Here is a 25858-nt window from a genome sequence, read left to right on the forward strand (position 1 = left end):
TGCGCAGAACTTCCACAGGTTGCATGGAACTTTTATGAAGTGCGTGGCACGTCCATGCATGCACTTCCACGGAGTCCGTGCAGAACTTCCAAGGAACGCATGGAACTTTCATGGAGTGCAGAGACAGGACAAGGAGCTGCAGGCAACCTCCCCTTCCAACACCCCAAGGCTCAGCAAAGGACTTGCCAAAGTGTCACGGTCCTTTGGAAACCCAGAATGAAACCAGCGTACCTCCGGCGCTTCGCTTTGTCGTTTGATAAAACCCGGGAATTTCGTTCTCTAAAGCACAGTTCAGGAATTGGCAGCTTTAGCATGTTGTGCGAACTCAACCCAAGTGACTCGGTAAGAAACGGCATTTTAAAAAACCTGGAAACCCTCTCAAGGTGGGCTTCCAGCCGGGACTGCTGAAAGCTAGGGTGAATTATCCAGCCTGACCCACTTCTCTCCCATCACAATCAGCCTTTCCGCCAACTGTGGAATGCCCAGGACTTCTGTGCTCAGAGCTGGTGTGACTGGAGTCGAACTTTTGCAGTGGTGGGACCCACATGTAGCACCAAGGAAAAGGGGAGTCGGGGGGGTCTCTTCTCCCCATAAAGTTCTTGTTCCTAGAGAGGAACAGCAGCCCTGCAGGAGCTCAGGAAGTGGGGTTCACTTCTGTGCGTGTTGGCATGTGTGGGACCCGCTGGAACCACGTCAAAAAGAGGAAGAGGAAAAAACAAAACGGACAATGGTAATTTTCGGAGAACTCTTTCACAGTCCGAAACAGAACCCCCCCACCCTTCCAGAGCCAAAAATAAAAATAAAAGGGGGGTGGGGAAGAGAGAATGAGTAAAGAAACCAGGAGGGCCACCCCCAATGCGTTGTGCAGCCGTCCCGTTCCTTTTTTCCTTAGCAGCAGATAATCGTTGCAACTCGTTTCACGATCGCTGTTCCTTCCTGACTTACCGACAGTACCTTTGCCCACACGCGGGTGGGTGGGGGCAGTGCCCGGGCCTGCCCCTGCCTGCCCACCCCCTCAGGGAGGAGGAGGAGTTTTGCAAAGGCAAGGAAGAATCCAATGAGGAAGCGCCAGGATGAAGAGAACCCCAAAAACACACATACACACACGAAGAAAAGAACCTCCTTTTTTTTTTGTATCTCGCGCAGATCTGGAACGCTTGGGAAGTGGGGCATTCCGGTCCCTCCAGACCACCTACGGGGGAATCAAGCATCTCTCACTGTCGTTTTCCTGCTTTGCTCTTCCTCCTCCTCCTCCTCCTCTTCCTCTTCCTCTCTGCAGCAAAACCCCACCCCTCATGTGAGGAAGAAGGTTACCAAGCCAAGCCACACAACCCTGACCAGCCCTATTTGACCGAAGACGGAGTCCTCTCTGCGCCACTGTATTTCAAGAGATGACTGTAGTCTGTGAGGGTGTGGTGAGGTCCCGGCGTCGATGTCCGCTGGGCTCGGGCGTGGGTGGTCTGACCTTCCCCGCTGTTGAACGTGTGGGTGCGCCTGAGGTGAGCGCTTCCCTTGCTGCCCGTGCTGTTACTATTGAAGTTCAGCTTCTCGGGATTCCACTGATTGCCTGTGTCCCCGGTCGGAGCGGATACAACCCGCCGCCGATCCGGGCTGTCATGCGGCGTGATCGGCAGCTCGCTGCCGTACGAGCTCCGAGTCCCGCAAGGTCGATGGGTCAGCGGGCCTGGATGTGATTGGATACTTCTCGGTCCCTCGCCACCACTAACCGGGAGATAACGCATGTCTAGCGAGAGGTCTGCTCCTTCGCTGTCCAGTTCTTGGTCCATCAACACGGACTGGCAGGAAATGGGGATGACTCGTCCGGAACTCAGGTGCGACGGCACCGGGGTATGTCCCGTGTGGAGAAGGATAACCGAGGACGGCGGTTCTCCTCCGCGCAGGGAAGCGTTGATGAGATTGTGGCTGTATTCCCAGCTGCACGGCTTGGGGGTACCGCTTTTGTTGCAAGGGGGTCTGCTCCGGAGTGGGGAGTACCCCTGAATCGAGGTCATGCTGGCCCATCTTAATCAGTCCTTTGGGCCACCCGTTCTGCATGAGTGGAGCCAACAAGTTCTCCGGTTGGCCACCGGGTCCCCGGGAACGCCGATCTCCCAGCCGGCTGACGCTGACCACGGATTCGCCATGCGCGAGGATGTTTTCCTTGTCTCTGCGGCGGGCCAGTTCCTTACGGTCTCGATGTCCGATGAACCAGCACACGCTAAAGCCCGAGATCACCGCTCCGATGACAAAAGCCGCCACAGAAGAGATGACCAGCAAGTTGACGGACACCAGCCCGTTAGGTTCATCCACAAAGCTTTCCGTCACCAGGCCTGTAGGAATAACATAGAATAACAAGGTTGGAAGGGGCCTTGGAGGTCTTCTAGTCCAACCTCCTGCTCGAGCAGGAGACCCTGCATCATGCTGGACAAATGGTTGTCCAATCTCTTCTTAAAAACCTCCAGTGTTGGAGCACCTAAAACTTCTGGTGGCAAGCAGTTCCACTGATTAATTGTTCTCACTGTCAGGAAATTTTTTCTAAGTTCTAGGTTTGACCTCTCTTCTTGTCCTGCCCTCAGGTGCTGTGGAGAATAGGTCAAGCCCCTCTTCTTTGTGACAGCCCCTCCAATATTGGAAGACGGTTATCGCATCACCCCTAGTCCTCCTCTTCATTAAAATAAATTGAATCAATATATAACAAATAGAAATAAAATAAAATAAAATTGGCCGAGGTATGACTGACAAACATAGCCTAAGAATTTTGCGGAATAAACACTACTTTGCTAGTATTTTATTTACATACAGATAGTCCTCAGTGTATGCCCAAAATCGAGCCCAAAATTTAGGTTGCTAATTCAGACATTTAAGTGAATTTTGCCTCATTTTACGACCTTTTTTTTTTTGCAACATTTGTTAAGTGAATCACTTCAGTTGTTAATTTAGTCACAGGGTCGTTAAGCGAAGCTGGCTTCCCCGTTGACTTTGCTCGTCCTCAGTGTATGCCCAAAATCGAGCCCAAAATTTAGGTTGCTAATTCAGACATTTAAGTGAATTTTGCCTCATTTTACGACCTTTTTTTTTTTTTGCAACATTTGTTAAGTGAATCACTTCAGTTGTTAATTTAGTCACAGGGTCGTTAAATGAAGCTGGCTTCCCCCGTTGACTTTGCTCGTCAGAAGGCCACAAAAGGGGATCACGTGACATCCTCCCCCTCCCCCGGGACACTGCAACCGTCATAAATACAAGTTCATCGCCAAGCCTCTGAATTTTGAGCCTGCGACCATGCTCCAGTGGTCGTAAGTGTGAAAAATGGGTGTAAGTCAATTTTTAGTGCCGTTCTAACTTTGAGTGGTCACTAAACAAACGGTTGGAACTCAAGGACTATCTGCAGTTCTATTTTCTTTTTAATATTGTACGCCGCCCAGCGTTATCCTGAGGTAAGATGGTCGGGCCAATAAATTGGATAAACAAACAAAATTAAAATGAAATGGATGATTTATACTCTCTAGCTGAAGATGGCTTGTTTGTCAGTCAGTCTGGTTTTCTATCAGGGTTAGGCAGTTAATCTCAGATCTCCAGGAACTGAACTAAAAAAAAAAAAAAAAAATCAGAAACAGGCTGACTCAGCAAAAACTGGTAGACTTGACTTGTAGAGTGGTGCTCACCTTCACAGTCACCGAGGTAAGAGGTCTTGATGCCACCGATATCTTGTTCAAACGCCAGCCTGTAAATTCACGGAGAGGGAATTGGAAATGTTTAATGACATTTATTTCTTTTTTAATTTTACTTATTTATCGTATTTCTATGCCACCCCTCTTGTTATGGAATGATGGGACCAAACAACATTCCTGGGTCAGCCAGAGACAGTTTATTGCGCAGTTTCAGAACCAGATTTGTATCTGCAATTCTGAACCCAGAAGAGCTCTGATACAACTGCTTTTATACATCTCCAAGGCAAAGGATTTTGCGAGCACAGCAGTTTTCCATATATGGTTAACGTACATTTGTTACATGTTAATTGACACTTTCTAATTACTAAATTCTTTCATTATTTTCTAGTTCATAAGATTATCTTAGCTAAACAACCTTCCTCAGTTCTGTAATTGCTGATGCGTAGATTCATGGCTGCTTTGGATAATAAGTAACTTTTTTGTTTCAGATGGATGTCCTTGCATCCTTGACAGCTAGGCCCCTCAGAAGATATATATTACCAAGAATGGAATTTAGCTGACTTTGTGTAATCTCTAAACAAGCACATTTCTTTCGTATAATAATGTGAATAAAGAGGGTCCTTCAGTGTTCATATAGCTGACCCTGTACTATTCCTACATCATTCACATTACTCTCAGCTGCATTGCCTCTGAGCAGTTTACAACGGAAACCGTAGTAGAATTGTATAAAAACTCTTAATATATCAATAAAGGAGAATATTTGTAGCTCGGGGTTGACATGAGGGGGTCCTTGGTGCTCTCTGAGCTTGGTTGTTTTCGGGGAGACGTTTCATGACCCAACTAGGGAACATCATCAGTCTAGGAGGGAGTGGGGTTTGTTGGGAGGAGGAGGAGGAGGAGGAGGAGGAGGAGGAGGAGGAGGAGGAGGAGGAGGAGGAGGAGGAGGAGGACTGCCCCATAGCAAGGCCCTCCAAATCCTCAGATTACCTGGTGTTGCGTTCCACAAAAATACAAGACCCTTCAGGCGTCCAGCCACAGTACGGATCGTTGCTGGCCAAACAATTCCTGAACGACAGAAGACAAACGAGATGTAATGAGGAGGTGACTGGAACCCAGATGGAGGAAGAGATCAAACTCGAACGTCTGTCAAAGCCCCTCTTCCCCACAACCCCTCTCCCCGACCCCCCCCCCCTCCCCTTGGGCAAGGATCCTCTCAAACAGAGTTTGAGGCTTTGCAACTTTGGGGTTAGGCGGTCTTTGGCAGCGTTGATGGAAGACCTTGTAATGAGCTACGGATGGCTCAACTGTTTTATTTCATTATTTCATTTCATTTTTATGTTATGCTATTTATCATTATTCGTTTGATTTTGTTGGTTTGTTTTATTTCATATTTTGTTTTATTTATTTATTTTTTGTTTTGTTTATTTTATTTATCTATCATCTATCTCTCTATCATCTAGCTGTCTATCTTATTATCTATTATCTCTATCATCTGTCATCTCTCTCTCTCTCTCTCTCTCTCTCTCTCTCTCTCTCTCTCTCTCTCTCTCTCTATATATATATATATATATATATATATAATCTATCTATCTACCATTCTCATTATCTATCTATTATCTATCTATTATCTATTATCTATCTATCTATCTATCTATCTATCTATCTATCTATCTATCATCTATCATTATTTTTCTATTATCTCTATCATCTCTCTCTACATCTCTCTACATTATCTATCATCGATCTATATCCATCCTAGCTATCTCTATCTCTCTAGCATCTATCTATCTATCTATCTATCTATCTATCTATCTATCTATCTACCTACCTACCTACCTACCTACCTACCTACCTACCTATCATCTATTATCTCTCTCATCTCTCATCTATCTATCATCTATCAAACATGTCTATCTCTCTATTTCTCTTTGTTATCTCTCTCTCTATCCTATCTATCCTATCTATCCTATCTATCTATCTATCTATCTATCTATCTATCTATCTATCTATCTATCTATCTATCTATCTATCTATCTATCTACCTACCTACCTACCTACCTACCTACCTACCTACCTACCTACCATCTATTATTTATTATTTCTCTCTCTTCTCTCTCTCTTCTCTCTCTCTCTCATCTATCTATTATCTATCTATCATCTATCAAACATGTCTATCTCTTATCTCTCTGTTATCTCTCCTGTACAGATAGTCCTTGGACTTATGACCACAATTGAGTCCAAATTTCTGTTTCTAAGTGAAACATTTCACAAGTGAATTTTGTTCCATTTTACATCCTTTCTTGCCGCAGTTGTTGAGTGAATCACCGCAGTGATCACCGTCACTAAATGAACTGTTGTAAGCTAAGGACTATTTTTACTCTCAAAACTCCGATTCTGCAAACATCCTATGCTCAAGAGATGCAAATCGGAATCCGTGTCTTTCTGGGTGGAGTGACATTTTCTGGTTATTTTCCTCAAATCTGCAGGGAAAAAAAAAATCTCTTTTGGGTTTAAATGGAGTTTATGGCTTTGAGAGAATTCAATACAGGAATGGCGTGCGTGTCCCAAAAAGCATTCCCCTTTTTTTCCCCCTCCCAATTTCCAAACGCAACGTCCAACATTCACGACAAGAATCCGAGGAACTCCGTCCGGATTCTGCTCCATCTGCTAATCCAAAAAAACCGCAACCCTGGGATTTTTGACCTTCTGCTCTGCGGCATTTGCATTTTATGTTTATTTCGGATTTTGAAAAGCCTGCCTTTTGGCTGTATCCTTGATTTTATTGCCAGTCCTTGTCCAGGGATCAGGCATTTCAGCCGAGAGAACCGGTGAATAACAGGATTTTCATAGCTGGTAATTAAGTGCAGAAACGTTGCCAGGACAGCCGAGGGAGGGAAAAGGCTGCTGTGGTGAGTGATGAACGAAGCAAAGGTGCCTTCGTGGTCGCCAGAGCCGGCAGCGTTCCCCGATAATTGGTCCAAGAACGTCAGAGACGGATGTGCGAGGCCGCTGACCGCCTCCCTGAAACGTGGCATTGAGGGAACGTGGCCAAGGAGCATCAGTTGGCGAGCAGGGCTGTGAAACTGAGCCAAAAATGTTCTTTGTGGGAGGACAGCGGTAGTACAGGGGGTCCTCGACTTTACGACGTCGTACCTTGTGAGGGTCAAAAAGCGGGTCGTCCTGTGAGCGATTTTATGAGGCTTAGGAGGGGTGGTTGTTAGATGAAGCCATTGGGGTGGTTTTGCCAAGAAGCGGAAGTAAAGGCCAGGTGTTGGCAAAGATGCCGTCAATCAGGGTCATGTGACCAAAGGACCAAAGGCTGGAAATGCAACGGTGGGGTAGGATAGTGGTTAGGGAGGGGGTGAGGGTCAGAGGTAGGAAGGAAGGGAGGATGGGAGGGAGGGAGGAAAGAAGGAAGGGAGGAGGTGAGGGACAGAAGGAGAAAGGAAGGTAGGAAGGAAAGAAAGAAGGAGGGGAAGGGGAAGAAGGGAGGGAGGGAGGAAAGGAAGGAAAGAAGGAAGGGAGGGTGAGGCATGAAGGAAGGAAGGAAAGAAGGAAGGAAAGGAGGAGGGTGAGGGAGGGAGGAAGGAAAGAAGGAAGGAAAGGAGGAGGAGGGTAAGGGAGGAAGGAAGGAAGGAACGATAAGGAGGGACAGAAGTGAGAAAGGAAAGAAAGGAGGGAGGAAAGGAAGAGAAAGGAAAGAAAGGGAGGGAGGAGAAAGAAAAGGAAGGGAAGGAAGTAAGGAAAAAAGGAAGGAATGAAGAAGAAAGGGAGGGAAGAAGGATAGGGAAGGAAGGAAAAGGAAACAAGGGATAGGATGGAAGGGAGGAGGAAAGGAAGGGAGGGATGACGGAGGGAGGAAGAAGAAGAGAAATTGAGGAAGGGAGAAAGAAGGAAGGAGGGAAGGAACGATAAGGAGGGAGGGAAGTGAGAAAGGAAAGAAGGGAGGGAGGAAAGGAAGAGAAAGAAAAGAAAGGGAGGGAGGGAGGAGAAAGAAAAGGAAGGGAAGGAAAGAAGGGAGGAATGAAGAAAGGAAGGGAGGGGAGAAGGATAGGGAAGGAAGGAAAAAGAAACAAGGGATAGGATGGAAGGGTGGTAGAAAGGAAGGGAGGGATGACGGAGGGAGGGAGGAAGAAGAAGAGAAATTGAGGAAGGGAGAAAGAAGGAAGGAGGGAAGGAACGATAAGGAGGGAGGGAAGTGAGAAAGGAAAGAAGGGAGGGAGGAAAGGAAGAGAAAGAAAAGAAAGGGAGGGAGGGAGGAGAAAGAAAAGGAAGGGAAGGAAAGAAGGGAGGAATGAAGAAAGGAAGGGAGGGGAGAAGGATAGGGAAGGAAGGAAAAAGAAACAAGGGATAGGAAGGGAGGGAGGAGGAAAGGAAGGAAGGGAAGGGAGGGAGGGAGGAAGGAAGGAAGGAAGGAAGGAAGGAAGGAAGGAAGGAAGGAGAGAAGAAGGAACTAAAATACCAAATATACAGAACTGGTGTTGTTTATATTAATGGCTGCAAGGATTTTTTACATGCCTTTTATTGGAAAAGTCTTTTGACCTTTCTCTGGCTAACTAAATGTGGATGTTTAGAATAGAATAACCTTGTATTTAAAAATGAAATTTGACCTGGCATTTTTAATTGGAAACCCTTCTAGAGCTACAATGTTATACCCGCAGTTGTGCCGCATCGTAAATTGGGGCTTCAAAGTCCTTTATTATTTTTATTTTTTTTAATTTGATGTATAATTTATAGTACAGTATTGACTTCATGCATTATTTATTACCTACAGTTTCCTTTTAATGATTTGAAGAGTGCTAACCAAGCATTTCTTTTTTTTTTTTTGCTCAAAACCGAACAGGTTTATGGATGTTGCTTAGGAAAGGGAGATAAAATATCTCATCATATGGAGAACTTCTAATGACGTAACAGAATATATTAATTTTAGAATCATTCAGATTTGTGGTTTATCTGCCTGTGTTACTTTCCCAGTGCATCAGTGTTTCTCAACGTGGACGACTAGAAGATGGGTGGGCTTCAGGCAGAACTAGAACTCACTGTCTCCCGGTGATTGGCCCAAAGTCACCGTGCTGGCTTTCATACCTAAGATGGAACTAGAACTCACCATCTCCTAATGATTGGCCCAAACTCACCAGCCAACTTTCATACCTAAGAATGAACTAGAACTCACCATCTCCTAGTGACTGGCTGAAAGTCACCATGCTGGCTTTCATACCTAAGAATGAACTAGAACTCACCGTCTCCTAGTGACTGGCTGAAAGTCATCATGCTGGCTTTCATACATAAGATGGAACTAGAACTCACCATCTCCTAGTGATTGGCCCAAAGTCACCGTGCTGGCTTTCATACCTAAGATGGAACTAGAACTCACCATCTCCTAATGATTGGCCCAAACACACCAGCCGGCTTTCATACCTAAGAATGAACTAGAACTCACCATCTCCTAGTGACTGGCTGAAAGTCACCATGCTGGCTTTCATACATAAAATGGAACTAGAACTCACTGTCTCCTAGTGATTGGCCCAAAGTCACCGTGCTGGCTTTCATACCTAAGATGGAACTAGAACTCACCATCTCCTAATGATTGGCCCAAACTCACCAGCCGACTTTCATACCTAAGAACGAACTAGAACTCACCGTCTCCTAGTTACTGGCTGAAAGTCACCATGCTGGCTTTCATACGTAAGATGGAACTAGAACTCACCGTCTCCTAGTGATTGGCCCAAAGTCACCGTGCTGGCTTTCATACCTAAGATGGAACTAGAACTCACCGTCTCCTACTGATTGGCCCAAAGTCACTGTGCTGGCTTTCATACCTAAGATGGAACTAGAACTCACCATCTCCTATTGACTGGCTGAAAGTCACCATGCTGGCTTTCATACCTAAGATGAAACTAGAACTCACCATCTCCTAATGATTGGCCCAAACTCACCAGCCGGCTTTCATACCTAAGAATGAACTAGAACTCACCGTCTCCTAGTGATTGGCCCAAAGTCATACCAGCCTGCTTTCATACCTAAGAATGAACTAGAACTCACAATCTCCTAGTGACTGGCTGAAAGTTACCCAGCCAACTTTCATACCTAAGGTGAAACTAGAACTCACAGTCTCTAGTGATTGGCCCAAAGTCACCATCCGGCTTTCATACCTAAGAATGAACTAGAACTCACAGTCTCCTAGTGATTGGCCAAAAGTCACCCAGCCAATTAGCCACCCAGCCAACTATCATACCTATGATGGAACTAGAACTCACAATCTCCTAGCAATTGGCTGGAAGTCACTGTGCCAGCTTTCATGCCTAGAACTCGCCATCTCCCAGTGATGAGCCTTAAGTCAACCAGCTGATTTTCATGCCTAAAGCAGGACACGGATTGAGTGATACCCCCAGTTCAGCAGAAGCAAAAGTGGGGACTCACTTCATACACGTGGAGTGCTGGTGGCACCTGGCCACGGGGGCCCGCACGACGCAGGGGGGGAAGGCCAGCAGCAGCGATCCCGTAGCCTTGTCCAGCTCCATGCTCAGTAGTTTCCGTTCACCTGTTGCATCCTTCCCGCACCTGGGAAAAGAGGAAGGGGAGGATGAGTATGGTGGGTTGCAGAATCAGCCGGATGTTTAGTCGGCACTTGGCATGTGTATCCATCCTTCTGTCGAGTCGTTCCCAAAGACCTAAGGGATTATTATTGTTGTTGTTATTTATATAATGTATATGCCACTCAATGCCTAACAACTCCAGGGGTGGGGAGGGGGAGGAACGATGGCGGTGGATTTACAAATAAAAATGTGAAAAACAAGGGGGAAAAAACGGTAGACAAACATGAAAAATGTCTTTGGGAAACTCCCTGAGTTGTGTTTTAAGGTGGACAGCTCTAAAAATCAAAATCAAAATCAAAATCAAAATCAAAATCAAAATCAAAATCAAATAATAAAATAAATAATAAAATAATAAATAAAACAAAACAAAATAAAACAATAAAATATAAAACAAAACAAAACAAAATAATAAACAAAATAAAACAATAAATAAATAAAATAAAATATAAAACAAAACAAAATTTAAAAATTCCCAGAATTCCCCAGTCGTCATAGGTGGATTTCAACTCCCAGAATTCTCCAGCTGGGATGAGTGAACTTCAACTCCCAGAATTCCCCAGCTGGAATGAAGCCTTCTTGCTTTTCAACTTTGAAAAACGAAGGGGTGTGTATCAGAGGTGGGTTTCAGCAGGTTCTGACCAGTTCTGGCGAACCTGTAGCGGAAATTTTGAGTCGTTCGGAGAACCGGTAGTAAAAATTCTGACTGGCCCCGCCCCCATCTATTCTCTGCCTCTCGAGTCTTAGTTGATCCGGAGGAAATGGGGATTTTGCAGTGTCCTTCCCCTGGAGTGGGGTGGGAATGGAGATTTTGCAGTATCCTTCTGCTGCCACGCCCACCAAGCCATGCCACGCCCATCAAGCCACACCCACAGAACCGGTAGTTAAAAAATTTTGAAACCCACCACTGGTGTGTATGTCTCTGTGGTTTGTTTGCACAAGTGTGTTTGTCGGTTTCGACTCACTTGTCACTGGGGTAGGTCTCAAATTCCTCCAGCAGCAAGCTGTGGCTACTGGCTCGGGCGGGAGACGAGCTGGCGCTGAGGTTGGCGCGGATGAGGAATTTCAGGACGGTTCCCGAATCGGAGCCCAGAAAGACGACGGTGTAATTCCGACCCGGTCCGGCTGCGTTGTCCACTACAATCTTCCGGAGTTGGTACCTTTTCCGGGAAAGGATGGAAGATTAATCGGCCGGATTCAGAACTGACGCACTTATGATTTAAAATAATAATAATTTTAAATAATGTCCATTTATTTTTAGCATGCCTGATTATTTAAAAATATTTTTGATCCCACCTTAATTCTTGTTTAGAAATAAAGGCAGTCCTCGACTTACAACCATTCGTTTAGTGACCAAAGTCACCACGGCACGGAAAAAAGTAACTTAGGACCATTTTTCGCACTTACGACCGCGGCTGCATCCCCAGGGGCACAGGATCAAAATTCAGACGCTTGGCAACTGGCTCGTATTTATGACCGTAATAGCGTTCCTGGGGTCACTTGGTTCCCTTTTGCAACCTTTGGACAAGCAAAGTCCACGGAGTAGATGGATTCACTTAATAATCGTGTTAGGAGCAGTGATTCATTCAGCAACGCTGGTGAGAAAGGTCGTAAAACGGGGCAAAACTCACTTAAGAAATTTGCATGTGAAGACAGCGGAGACAATTGTGGGCGGGGCCCAGATGTTGGAGGGAGGAGCCATATCGACACCCCTGTAAGGTACAGGTAGTCCTCGACATACGACCACAACGGAGCCCCCAAATCTCTGTGGTTAAGCGAGAAGTTGGTTAAGTGGGTTTTGCCGCCCATGTTACGACTTTCCTCGCCACGCCGGTTAAGCGAACACGGTTGTTAAGCGAATCTGGTCTCCCTTTTGACTTTGCCGATTAGAAGGTCGCAAAAGAGGATCGCGTGACACACCCCACCCCCGGGGACACCGCAACCATCGTAAATGTGAGTCGGTGGTCAAGCATCTGAATGTCCATCACGTGTTGCCACAGTTGAAACCGTGAAAAGTGGTTGTAAATCACTTTTTTCAGCGATGTAACTTGGAACGGTCACTAAACGAACTGTCGTCAGTTGAGGACCACCTGTACTAGAGTTGTTCAAGCATCACTGTACCCGAATCGCAGCCCACCCCTGTATACATCTGGTACAAGAAAGAAACTCGGTGTATGACCGCCATTGAGCCCAAAATGTCTGAGGTAAATGTGAGACATTCGTTCCGTGAGATTTTGCTCCATTTTACGATCTTCCTTGCCACCGTTGTGGAGCAAAACGCTGCCGCTGATAAGTTAGCAATCGTGGTCATTCAATGAATCTGGTTTCCCCCCGTTGACTTTGGCTGTCAGAAGGTCACAAAAGGGGGATCGCGTGACACACACACACACACACACACACACACACACAGGACTTTGCGAACGTCATGCCTATGAGTCAGAAATTTTGATCACGTGACCACGGGGATGTAGCCTCCGTTGAAACCGTGAAAAGTGGTCATAAGTCACTTTTTTCAGTGATATTGTAACTTGGAACGGTCACTAAACGAACTGTCGTAAGTCGAGGACCACCTGTACAAGAGTCGTTCAAACATCACTGTACCCAAATCGCAGGTTTTATCTGCTTTCAAGTCACGGTTGATAGAGCCTTAAAGTCAGAATTTCTCAATTTTAGTGACTTTAAAACGGGTAGACTTCAACTCCCAGAATTCCCCAGCCAGCATGCCTTGAAACAACCAGAATTAAAGGAACTGCCCTTTTACAGGTAAGTCCTCGACTTACAACAGTTCACTTTTGTGACCGTTCAAAGTTACAACGGCACTGAAAAAAAAGTGACTTACGGCCATTTTTCACGCGTACGACCGTTGCAGTCACCTGATTTACATTCGGATGCTTGAGCACGGACTCACATTTACGACGGTTGCAGTGTCTCGTGAGGGGGGGTGTCACGCAATCCCGTTTTGTGACCTTCTGACGAGCAAAATCAAGGGGGGGAGAAACCATGATTCGCTTAACGACCGTCTTACTAACTTAACCGCTGCCGTGATTCGCTTGACCAAGGGGGCAAGAAAAGTCGACAAACGGGGCAAAGCTTCCTAAATTTCTCACTGAGCTACCTAAATTTTGGGCTCAATGGTGGTCGTAAGCCGAGAACTACCTGTTCCTCCGTTGAGGCCGGTTTAATCCCGTTAGGACTTGGGAGATTGTGTGAATTCCACCATTTCCTTCTCAACTGCTCCCGGCCTTTGCTCCCATTTATGACAGTTGCAGTGTCCCAGGGGTGTGTGTGTGTCTCACACAATCCCCTTTTGCGACCTTCTGACAAGCCAAGGCAAGGGGGAGAAACTCAATTCGCTTAACGACTGTCGAGAACTAACTGTGTACAGCTGCAAAATGAGGTAAGGTTTTTTTTTGGCAAGGGCCACAAGTTGTTGTTACACACGCACAGGGACAACACACACAAATTGTCCTACGCGCCATTGTAAAACAGCCAACTCGCGTGCGTGGAACAATTCAACCTCCCCCCGTCTCTCCCCTCCCCCCCCCAATCATGCCATCTCCTGGTGTGCAATTTTTGCAAGACGACAGAAATAATGCTTGATTAATTTCACATAAAACAGCAATTAAGACAGATTTAATTAGATCCAGACGGTCTTGGCTGAGACGGGGAGGAAATTAACAGAAGCGAGCATTTCCCCGGTCTCCTCCACCTGCCTGGGAAGAGAATTGTGCCGAGATCCGCGTACAGGTAAATCCTCGACTTACAACCGTTCGTTTAGTTCGTTTAGTGACGGAACCAGGGGTGGGCTTCAAAAGTTTTAGTAAGGGGTTCTCTGCCCGGTTGCTGGGTAGGCGTGGCCATGGTGGGCGTGAGCTAGTCAGCCTCCTGCACCACGGTGGAGGTGGGTGGGGTGTTTTAGCCCTCCCCAGGCTCCGGAGGCTTTTCCTGAGCCTCCGAGAGGGCGAAAACGACCTCCCCAGGGTCTGGATGCCCTCTGAACTTCCAGTACGCCCATTTTTTGCCCTCCCCGAGCTTCTGTGCGTGCCCTGCAATTGCTTGCATCTAAAACAGGCCGCGTGGGGACTCCTGGGAGGGGTGGGGGCAGGGTGGGCGGGGTGGGGGCAGGGTGGGCGGGGTGGGGCCAGCCACGAGTGGGATTGGGGTGTTCTCCGAACTGCACAGAATCTTAGCTAGAGGTTCTCCCGAACCCCTACGAACCTCCAGCAGCCCGATCCTGGATGGAATTGAAAAATGGAACCGAGGACCGTTTTTCACACTTAACGACCGTCTCAGCATTCCCCAGGGTCACCTGATCAAAAATTCAAACGCTTGGCAACTGGCTCATACTTATGAGAGTTTTGCAACAGACTCGTTGTAAAAGGGGGTCACGCGATCCCCTTCTGTGACCTTCCGACAAGCCAAGTCGACGGAAAAACCTGATTTGCTTAACAACCGTGTTCCTAAACTGAACGATGGCAGTGGATTCGGTTACCAGCTGTGGCGAGAGACGGACGTGAACGCGGCGTGAAACGGGGCACAATTCGCTTCGCCGCCGTCTCGCTTACAATGAGAATTTGGGGCTCCGTCACGGTCTTAAATTGAGGACGACGTGAGGCCTTGCCGAGGGGACGACCTCTGGATTTCCAGATGTTGCTACATGTCCTACAGAAAGGAGCCGAAGCCTTTGTAGGCAGACATCTGGGAAGCCCCCTAATGAAACCCCTTTCGGGTGTGAGGAAAGGTCGTTGCGGTAAACCGAGATTAACCTGGTTAATCAGGAAGGCTCATTTTGGAAACGTCAGAGGCTCCTTTCGGAAGAGGCCTCCTTCGGTTTCCGTGCAAACTTAATCCTGCTTCAAACGGTTTCGATGCCCTCCGGCCGCCTCGTCTCCCTCGCTTGCAAATCGGAGCAGATGCCACGGCTTAATTGGCTGAAACTTACACCGCGAAGCCCCCTGAAGGGAGAGAGCTCGCTCCCATGAAAAGCAGGGGAGGAGGGGTTTATTTATTTGCATTTCGTGCTTTATTTACAGGGAGTCCTCGATTTACGACCGTGATTTGTCCTTCCTTCCTTTCTTTCTTACTTTCCTTCCCTTCTTCCTCCCTCTCTCCTTTCCTCCTTCCCTTCCTTTTTTCCTTCCTCCCCCTTCCTTCTTTCCTTCCTACCTCCCTCCTTCCCACTCCCTCCTTCCTTCCTCCCTTCTTCCCTCCCTCCTTCCATCCTTTGTTTCTTCCTTCCTTTCCTCCCTCTCTTCCTGTCCCATCTCTTTCTCGTTCCCTTCCTTCTTCCCTTCCTACCTTCCTTCTGCCTCCCTTCCTCCCTCCCTCCCTCCCTCCCTCCCTCCCCTTTCTTTCTTTCTTTTTCTTTCTTTCTTTCTTTCTTTCCTTCTACCCTTCTTCCCTCCCTCCTTCCTTTGTTCCTTCCTTTCCTCCCTCCCCCTCCCCCTCTCCCCTGTCCCATCTCTTTCTCCTTCCCTTCCTTCTTTCCTTCCTACCTTCCTTCTGCCTCCCTTCCTCCCTCCCTGCCTCCCTCCCCTTTCTCTTTCTTTCTTTCTTTCTTTCTTTCTTTCTTTCTTTCTTTCTTTCTTTCTTTCTTTCTTTTTCTTTCTTTCTTTCCTTCTACTCTTCCCTCCCTCCTTCATTTGTTCCTTCCTTTCCTCCCTCCCCCTCTCCCCTGTCCCATCTCTTTCTCCTTCCCTTCCTTCTTTCCTTCCTACCGTCCTTCTGCCTCCCTTCCTCCCTCCCTTCCTCCCCTCCCTCTTTCTTTCTTTCTTTCTTTCTTTCTTTCTTTCTTTCTTTCTTTCTTTCTTTCTTTCTTTCTTTCTCTTTCTTTCCTTCTACCCTTCTTCCCTCCCTCCTTCCTTTGTTCCTTCCTTTCCTCCCTCCCCCTCCCCCTCTCCCCTCTCCCCTCTCTTTCTCCTTTCCTTCCTTCTTCCTTTCCTACCTTCTGCCTCCCTCCCTCCCTCCCTTCCTCCCCTCCCTCTTTCTTTATTTCCCTTCTTATACTCTGGTTTCTCTTCAAATCGTATAAATCTTTCCCTTCCTTCCTTCCTTCCTTCCTTCCTTCCTTCCTTCCTTCCTTCCTTCCTTCCTTCCTTCCTTCCTTCCTTCTTTCTTTCCTTCCTTCCTTCCTTCCATCCTCCTTCCCTCCTTCCTTCCTTTGTTTCTTCCTTCCTTCCTTCCTTCCCTGATGGTTGCCTCCCCTGTGGTCATGTGACCGAATTTCAGGTGCATGGCAACTGTGTCGCATTTATGGCCGTTTGAAAAATCTCGCTGTTAGGTGACTGTGTTTTACGATGGTTTTTAGGTTTTCGGCAAAAGTATGGCCATAGCTAACTACTGGTTTGCTTAAGGAGGAAGCAGGAGGGAGGAGAAGAAAAAGAAGAGAAAGGAGGAGAAGGAGGAGGAGGAGGAGGTGGGAGAGAAGAAGAGGAAGAGGACAGGAAGGAGAGGAAGAAGAGAAAAAACAAGAAGAAGGAATAGAAGGCGAAGGAGAAGGGGAAGATAAACAAGACAAGAAGAACAAGAGAAAGGAAAAGATAAAAGAGCAGGAGGAATAGAAGGAGAAGGAGAAAAAGATGAAGAAGAAAAGAAGAAAAAGAACAGGAGGAGGAGGAAGATGAAGAAGAAGAGGAGGAGGAGGAAGAGAAAGGAGAAGAGAAAGGAGGAGGAATAGAAGAAAAAGGAGAAAAAGGAGAAAAAGAGAAAGAAGAAAAGAAGGAGCAGGAGGAGGAAGAAGAGGAAAAAGATAAAGGAGAAGATAAAGGAGGAGGAGAAATAGAAGGAGGAGGAGAAAAAGAAGAGGAAGAAAAGAACGAGAAGAAGAACAGGAGAAGGAGAAGGAGAGGAAGAGGAGGAAGAAGAAGAAAATGAAGAAGGAGAAGAAGAAGAAGAAGAAGGAGAAGGAGAAGGAGAAGGAGAAGGAGAAGGAGAAGGAGAAGGAGAAGGAGAAGGAGAAGGAGAAGGAGAAGGAGATTATTCTTCATTTCTCACCGAGCCACGCTCCGGATGATCCAAGGGGCATTGCCCAATGATGGGACCGACTCGTCCATCAGGGGATGCGTCTTGACAAAGTTCAGGATCTCGTCGGGAAAAAGACTGGAGGAATTGTGCTGCATTCCAGGCGCCGCACAGCAACCTGGTCTGGGGAACCAAAGAGGAGAGCGTGAATCGAACCGAAGACGGGCGACGGACGTTTTGGGAGACCCTTTGCCCGACCCCTTTCTTCCCTCTGTCGTCACCCATCCCTACAACCTCCTTCACCACTGTCCCATCTTCGTGCAGGTAGTCCTCGACTTACAACCGTCCGTTGACTGACTGTTCAAAGTTACGACGGCACTGTGACTTTGGACTGTTTTTCACACTTACGGCCGTCGCAATTCGGGGACGTTATTTTGTGACCTTCCAACAAGCGAAGTCAATGGGGAAAACCGGAAGGTCGCAAAAGGGGAGCCTGTGACCTTGGGATGCTGCAACCGTCATAAATACGAGTTGCCAAGCCTTCTGAATTTTGATCACGTGACTGTGGGGATGCCAAAACGGTCGTAAGTGTGAAAAACGATCGTAAGGCACTTTTTTCCAGGGCCGTCGTAAATTAAAGGTCACTAAATCAATCAGAATAGACCTGGAAAGGGACCTCGGAGGTCTTCTACTCCAACCCCCCTGCTCAAGCAGGAGATCCTATACCCGTGATGGCAAACCTAGGGCACACGTGCCACAGATGGCACACGGAGCCATATCTATGGGTACGGGAGCGTTGCCCTAGCTCAGCTCCAGCGCGCATGCGTGTGCTGGCCAGCTGATTTTCGGGCCTTCTGGGCCCACCGGAAGTCGGGATATGGGCTGTTTCCGGCCTCTGGAGGGTCTCCGGGAATGGGGTGGGGAAGGCTGTTTTTGCCCTCCCCGGGCGCCTAGAAAGCCATGGAGCCTGGGGAGGGCGAAAAAACGGGCCTACTAGGCCCACCGTGCCATTGCGTGACAAAAGCGGGGGGAGCACTGGGGGTGCAGGGTGCGGGCATTGAATTATGGGTGTGGGCATGCGTGTGCACGACCCCCGCGCTCCCCTTGCTTTTGGCACACAACGGCAAAAAGGTTAACTATTACTGCCCTATCCCATTCCAGACAAATGGCTGTCCAATCTCTTCTTAAAAGCTTCCAGTGATGAAGCACCCACAACTTCTAGAGGCAGGCAGTTCCACTGGTTAATCATTTTCGCTGTCAGGAAGTTTCTCCTTAATTCCAGGTTGCTTCTCTCCTTGATTAGTTTTCATCCATTGCTTCTTCTCCTGCCTTCTTGACACCATCCCCCCCTTCTTTGGGCAGCCCCTCAAAACCTGGAAGACTGTTATCATGTCACCCCCCTACTCCTTCTTTTCTCTAGACTAGTCATTTCCCACAATCGTTCTTCAGATGTTTTGGTCTCCAGGCCTTCCTTCCTTCCTTCCTTCCTTCCTTCCTTCCTTCCTTCCTTCCTTCCTTCCTTCCTTCTTTTCCTTCCTTCCTTCCTTCCTTCCTTCCTTCCTTCCTTCCTTCCTTCCTTCCTTCTTTTTCTTCCTTCCTTCCTTCCTTCCTTCCCTTTCTTCTTTTTCTTCCTTCCTTCCTTCCTTCCTTCCTTCCTTCCTTCCTTCCTTCCTTCCTTCTTTTTCTTCCTTCCTTCCTTCCTTCCTTCCTTCTTTTTCTTCCTTCCTTCCTTCCTTCCTTCCTTCCTTCCTTCCCTTTCTTTCTTCTTTCTTTCTTTCTTTCTTTCTTTCTTTCTTTCTTTCTTTCTTTCTTTCTTTCTTTCTTTCTTTCTTTCTTTTCTTTCTGCAAGCTGGGCTGGCTTAAAATTTTAATGGGCTATTTTATGGGTAAAGGGTTTTAAAATTTGGGGAAGCCAAACTGATCTAATTCTGTTTTAATTCAGAAGTGTGAAAACTGGCCGCAAGTCACCTTTTTCAGCACCGTTGTAACTTTTAATGGTCACTAAATTAATCAGAATAGACCAGGAAAGGGACCTTGGAGGTTTTCTAGTCCAACCGCCTGCTCAAGCAGGAGACCCTATCCCACTTTAGACAAATGGCTCTTCAGTCTCTTCTTAAAAACCTCCAGTGATGAAGCACCCACAACTTCTGGTGGCAAGCAGTTCCACTGGTTAATTGTTCTCACTGTTAGGAAGTGTCTCCTTAATTCTGGGTTGCTTCTCTCCTTGATTAGTTTCCACCCATTGCTTCTTGTCCTGCTCTCAGGTACTTTGGAGAATAAATTGACCCCCCCCCCACTCTTCTTTGGGGTAGCCCGACAAATCCTGGAATACTGCTATCATGTCCCCCCCAGTCCTTCTTTTCTCTAAACTAGCCAAACCCAAATCCTACAACCATTCTTCAGATGTTTTAGTCTCCAAGCCAGTGGTGAAATCTAAAATTTGTTACTACCGGTTCTGTGGGCGTGGCTTGGTGGAGGGGGGGTGTAATGTGACTGGGTGGGCGTGGCCAATTTTTTTTATCCTTTTAAAAGCATTTTTTCTACAACCTCTTCGGCGAAGAGGTTGTAAAAAAATGCTTTCAAAAGGCTCTGATGATCCCAGCTGAGTTGCCTGATCGGCAGAAGCTTTTTTTCTTTTAAATGCCTCTGACAATCAGGCAACTCAGCTTGGATCGTCAGAGGCATTTAAAAGAAAAAAAAGGGTTTTTTTTCTTTTAAAAGCCTTTGATGATCCCAGCTGAGCCGCACGATCATCAGAGGCTTTTTTTTTTTACTTTTAAAAGCATTATTTCGGCTGAAGAGATTGTAGAAAAAATGCTTTCAAAAGGCTCTGACAATCCCAGCTGAATTGCCTGATCGGCAGAAGCTTTTTTTCTTTTAAATGCCTCTGACAATCAGGCAACTCAGCTTGGATCGTCAGAGGCATTTAAAAGAAAAAAAGGGTTTTTTTTCTTTTAAAAGCCTTTGATGATCCCAGCTGAGCCGCACGATCATCAGAGGCTTTTTTTTTTTACTTTTAAAAGCATTATTTCGGCTGAAGAGGTTGTAGAAAAAAATGCTTTTAAAAGTAAAAAAAAAAAGCCTCTGATGATTGTGCGGCTCAGCTGGGGGGGGCAGGGATTTTTGCTACCGGTTCTCCAAACCACCCGCCTCCATCGCTACCGGATCGGGCAATCCAGTCCGAACCGGGAGCATTTCACCCCTGCTCCAGGCCTTTGATCATCTTAGTTGCTCTTCTTTGCGCTTTTCCCAAAGTCTCAATGAATGAATGGTTGTAAATTGAGCACCATTCTGTATGATTCGAAACAGGTGGGCAGTCGCAGAAGTCATTGGCTCCTGAGCTCATGGAAATCAGAACGGGATTGCTTGAGGTAGTGGGGGGAGGGGGGGCAGCATCAGGAGGAATTCCTTGAGGACTAGAAACATTTCCATAGTGGCTTTTGTCTAGCTAGCACATGGGGTTTCCAGGCGGCTTGTAGTTTATTCTCTTACCGTGGTTTGGGAACCAGCTCTTCCGGGACCGGAGTCCAAATGGATTCGGGAGATTTTTGTTCTCGGAAGCGACCTTCGAAAACGGATGCAATTTGGGCCATGTCGTACGCGCAGACGGCTGAGCCAGGAATGCTGCAAAGAGAGAGACACACGCACAAAAAATGTATTGAAGGAAAACTATACAGCTACAGTTCACTAGATTCCAGTTGCGTTCCGGAACTTTCTAAATTACTTAGATTGAACCCGAGATAGGACATGCAGCATTGAATGTTAGGGTTGGAAGGGACCTCGGAAGGTCTTCTAGTCCAACCCCAAGCTTGAGCAGGAAACCCTAAAAAACCATTTCAGACAGATGGCAATAGCATTTATATACCGCTTCACAGTGCTTTACAGCCGTCTCTAAGCGGTTTACAGAGTCACCATATTGTCCACAACAATCTTGGGTTCGTACAAATGGTTGTACCACCTCTTCTTAAAATCTTCCAGTGTTGGAGCACTCACAACTTCTGGAGGCAAGCAGTTCCACTGATTAATTGTCCTCACTGTCAGGAAATTTCTCCTTAGTTCTAGGTTGCTTCTCTCCTTGATTAGTTTCCATCCGTTGCTTCATGTCAATATTCTATTCTATTCTATTCTATTCTATTCTATTCTATTCTATTCTATTCTATTCTATTCTATTCTATTCATTTATTTATTTTATTTTATTATTCATATTTCTATGCCGCCCACTCTCCGAGGACTCTGGGCGGCTTACACCAAAGACAGTATACTAAATATCATATTGCCCCCAACAGTCTGGGTCCTCATTTTACCTACCTCGGAAGGATGGAAGGCTGAGTCAACCTTGAGCCGGTGAGATTTGATCCGCTGATCTGCTGAACTAGCAGTCAGCTGAAGTAGCTGCAGTACTGCACTCTAACCACTGCGCCACCTCGGCTCTATTCTATTCTATTCTATTCTATTCTATTCTATTCTATTCTATTCTATTCTATTCTATTCTATTCTATTCTATTCTTCATTCCAGTATTGTATGCTATGCTATGCTATGCTATGCTATGCTATGCTATGCTATGCTATTCTATTCTATTCTATTCTATTCTATTCTATTCTATTCTATTCCATTCCATTCTATTCTCTATTCTATTCTATTCTATTCTATTCTATTCTATTCTATTCTTCATTCCAATATTCTATGCTATGCTATGCTATTCTATTCTATCCTTATTCTCTATTCTATTCTTCATTCCACTATTCTATTCTATTCTATTCTATTCTATTCTATTCTATTCTATTCTATTCCATTCCATTCCATTCCATTCCATTCCATTCCATTCCATTCCATTCCATTCTATTATTTTATTCTCTATTCTATTTTTCATTCCAGTATTGTATGCTATCCTATGCTATCCTATGCTATCCTATTCTATTCTATTCTATTCTATTCTATTCTATTCTATTCTATTCTATTCTATTCTATTCTATTCTATTCTATCCTTATTCTCTGTTTGATTCTTCATTTTAATATTGTATTCTATTCTCTGTCCAATCTCTTGTAAAAAGCCTCCAGTGATGAAGCATCCACAACTTCTGAAGGTAAGTTGTTCCACTGATTAATTGTCCTCACTGTCAGGAAGTTTCTCCTTAATTCCAGGTTGCTTCTCTCCTTGATGAGTTTCCATCCATTGCTTCTTGTCCTGCCCTCAGGTGCTTTGGAGAATAGCCCCTGAGATATTGGAAGACTGCTGTCATGTCACCCTTAGTCCTTCTTTTCACTAGACTAATTTACATATAAATAGCGGGACTCTCCGGGAAATTCTGGGAGTTAAAGTCCACAAGTCTTAAAGTTGCCAATTTGGAGACCCCTCATTTTATGATGCCCACCTTTAATCATCCGGCTCACCTGTTGGTGGGTGTGGAGAAGACGGCCAGCACCATTGGCCTCCCCTCGATCTCCAAAATGTCCGTGACTGACTGGATGACATTGAAGTAGAAGTGAGAGTCTCCTGGGACGGAGCAATTCAGACGAGCCTTGAGGAAGGAAGTCCACTGTTTCTCCAAGACCCGCTGAGATCCCCCCATGTCATTCTTGCAAACTCGAGCCACTCTGGAAACCACCATCTACGTGGGGGAGAAGGAGGAGGAGAGAAGCTGAATTTCTCTGGGATTCTGTCTCATTTGGGCAAAGAACAGGAGGGAATAATATCTCCTTCACATCTGCCCTGGGCTTTGCTTGGTCGGATGGATGGATGGATAGATAGATAGATAGATAGATAGATAGATAGATAGATAGATAGATAGATAGATAGACAGACAGACAGTCATGATAGATATTATAGATAGACAGAAAGGCATATAGATACAGATAGACAGATGATAAATAGATGAATAGATATAGATAGATAGATAGATAGATAGATAGGTAGATAGATAGATAGATAGATAGATGATAGATAGACAGAAAGACAGAGAGATAGGCAGATGATAAACAGAGATGATGGATATACTGTAGATGATAGAGAGAGAGTGAGAGACAGACAGATGATAGATGGATGGATAGATAGACAGGTACAGATAGAAAGACAGATGAGAAATAGAGAGATTATATATATATATATATATATATATATATATATATATATATATATATATATATATATATATATATAGGTCTTTGGTTATTTGGGTCTTCTCCCACGTAAAATTGGAAGTGTCTTGGCGACGTTTCGACGAAGTCTCATTCGTCACCTTCAGGCTGGTGTCAATATCATGTCTTAAAAAGACCAGAACTATCGCCAAAACTGAACACTTTAACAACAGAATAATCAGAGAAGCCATCGAGATAGAAAAACGCCCACACAGCATGAACAAACGAGACGATACCTCCCGCCTACCAGCCATTTGGAAACCTGCCCTTATTGACAAACGAGTCCCTAACACGACGAATGACACCAGACCCACATTCACGAGAGCCACACAGGATGTCACCACCACACATCCACGCAGAAAGCAGACTCAAACCCACACCGATAATGAGCCACGACCAAGGACCAGAAGCCAGACCGCAGCTGCATCATTAGCCACTTTAAACCCCTCCAATCCATACATGAAGCAGACTGACACCCACCATGAAGAGCTCGCACGGCCACAAACACGAAGCCAAACAAGAACAACGCAGCTCACCAGCTCAAATCCCCCTGCAACTCAGACTAAGCTGAGCACAACCAAGCCCCCACCCAAACAGAACACACCCCCAGCCAATCAGAGCACAACCAATCCCCCATCCAATCAGAGCACAGCCAAGTTCCCACCCAATCAGCTCACACCCCCACTAGCAGTTAAAAGGAAGAGACAGCTGCGATCTCAAATTGCTCCTGGAAGCACGAAGCCGAGAACACCAGCCTGAAGATGACGAATGAGACTTCGTCGAAACGTCGCCAAGAAACCTTCAATTTTACGTGGGAGAAGACCCGAATAACCAAAGACCTATATATATATATATATATATATATATATATATATATATATATATATATATATGATAATTAGATAGATAGACAGACAGATAGACACACACTTACAGACAGACAGACAGACAGACATGATGGATAGATAGACATAGATAGACAGAAAGACATACAGATAGACAGATGAGAAATAGATGATGAATAGATATAGATAGATATAGATAGACAGACTGACAGACAGATAGATACAGATAGGCAGATGATAAATAGATGAATAGATATAGATAGATAGATAGATAGATAGATAGATAGATAGATAGATGATAGATAGACAGAAAGACAGAGAGATAGGCAGATGATAAACAGAGAGATGATGGATATACTGTAGATGATAGAGAGAGAGTGAGAGACAGACAGATGATAGATGGATGGATAGATAGACAGGTACAGATAGAAAGACAGATGAGAAATAGAGAGATGATATATATATATATATATATATATATATATATATATATATATATATATATATATATATATATATATATATGTAGGTCTTTGGTTATTCGGGTCTTCTCCCACGTAAAATTGGAAGTGTCTTGGCGACGTTTCGACGAAGTCTCATTCGTCATCTTCAGGCTGGTGTTCTCGGCTTCGTGCTTCCAGGAGCAATGTGAGATCGCAGCTGTTTCTTCCTTTTAACTGCTAGTGGGGGTGTGAGCTGATTGGGTGGGGACTTGGCTGTGTTCTGATTGGGTGGAGGTGTGTTCTGATTGGTTAGCGGCTTGGCTGTGCTCTGATTGGATGGGGGCTTGGTTGTGCTCAGCTTAGTCTGAGTTGCAGGGGGATTTGAGCTGGTGAGCTGCGTTGTTGTTGAAGCCATCGAGATAGAAAAATGCCCACACAGCATGAACAAACGAGACGATACCTCCCGCCTACCAGCCATTTGGAAACCTGCCCTTATTGACAAACGAGTCCCTAACACGACGAATGACACCAGACCCACACTCATGAGTGCCACACAGGATGTCACCACCACACATCCACGCAGAAAGCAGACTCAAACCCACACCGATAATGAGCCACGACCAAGGACCAGAAGCCAGACCGCAGCTGCATCATTAGCCACTTTAAACCCCTCCAATCCATACATGAAGCAGACTGACACCCACCATGAAGAGCTCGCACGGCCACAAACATGAAGCCAAACAAAAACAACACAGCTCACCAGCTCAAATCCCCCTGCAACTCAGACTAAGCTGAGCACAACCAAGCCCCCACCCAAACAGAACACACCCCCAGCCAATCAGAGCACAACCAATCCCCCATCCAATCAGAGCACAGTCAAGTCCCCACCCAATCAGCTCACACCCCCACTAGCAGTTAAAAGGAAGAGACAGCTGCGATCTCACATTGCTCCTGGAAGCACGAAGCCGAGAACACCAGCCTGAAGATGACGAATGAGACTTCGTCGAAACGTCGCCAAGAAACCTTCAATTTTACGTGGGAGAAGACCCGAATAACCAAAGACCTATATATATATATATATATATATATATATATATATATGATAATTAGATAGATAGACAGACAGATAGACACACACTTACAGACAGACAGACAGACATGATGGATAGATAGACATAGATAGACAGAAAGACATACAGATAGACAGATGAGA

The 25858-nt window shown here is 45.8% G+C and overlaps 1 protein-coding gene across 1 annotated transcript in view; it reads right to left on the reverse strand.

Annotated features, from left to right (window-relative positions):
* Positions 1–1343: 1343 nt before the first annotated feature.
* SEMA6B (semaphorin 6B) overlaps positions 1344–25858 on the reverse strand; it is a 71835-nt gene continuing 47320 nt past the window's right edge. Inside the window, 9 exon segments of the mRNA XM_070931904.1 lie at positions 1344–1949; positions 1951–2330; positions 3663–3721; positions 4656–4733; positions 10089–10229; positions 11227–11421; positions 17255–17404; positions 20714–20845; positions 22614–22831. Coding sequence (XP_070788005.1) covers positions 1344–1949; positions 1951–2330; positions 3663–3721; positions 4656–4733; positions 10089–10229; positions 11227–11421; positions 17255–17404; positions 20714–20845; positions 22614–22831 — 1959 coding nt within the window.

Source organism: Pituophis catenifer, unplaced genomic scaffold, assembly GCF_029215685.1.
Source record: "Pituophis catenifer annectens isolate HBS135680 unplaced genomic scaffold, rPitCat1.0.hap2 SCAF_1, whole genome shotgun sequence".
Classification (NCBI taxonomy): domain Eukaryota; kingdom Metazoa; phylum Chordata; class Lepidosauria; order Squamata; family Colubridae; genus Pituophis; species Pituophis catenifer.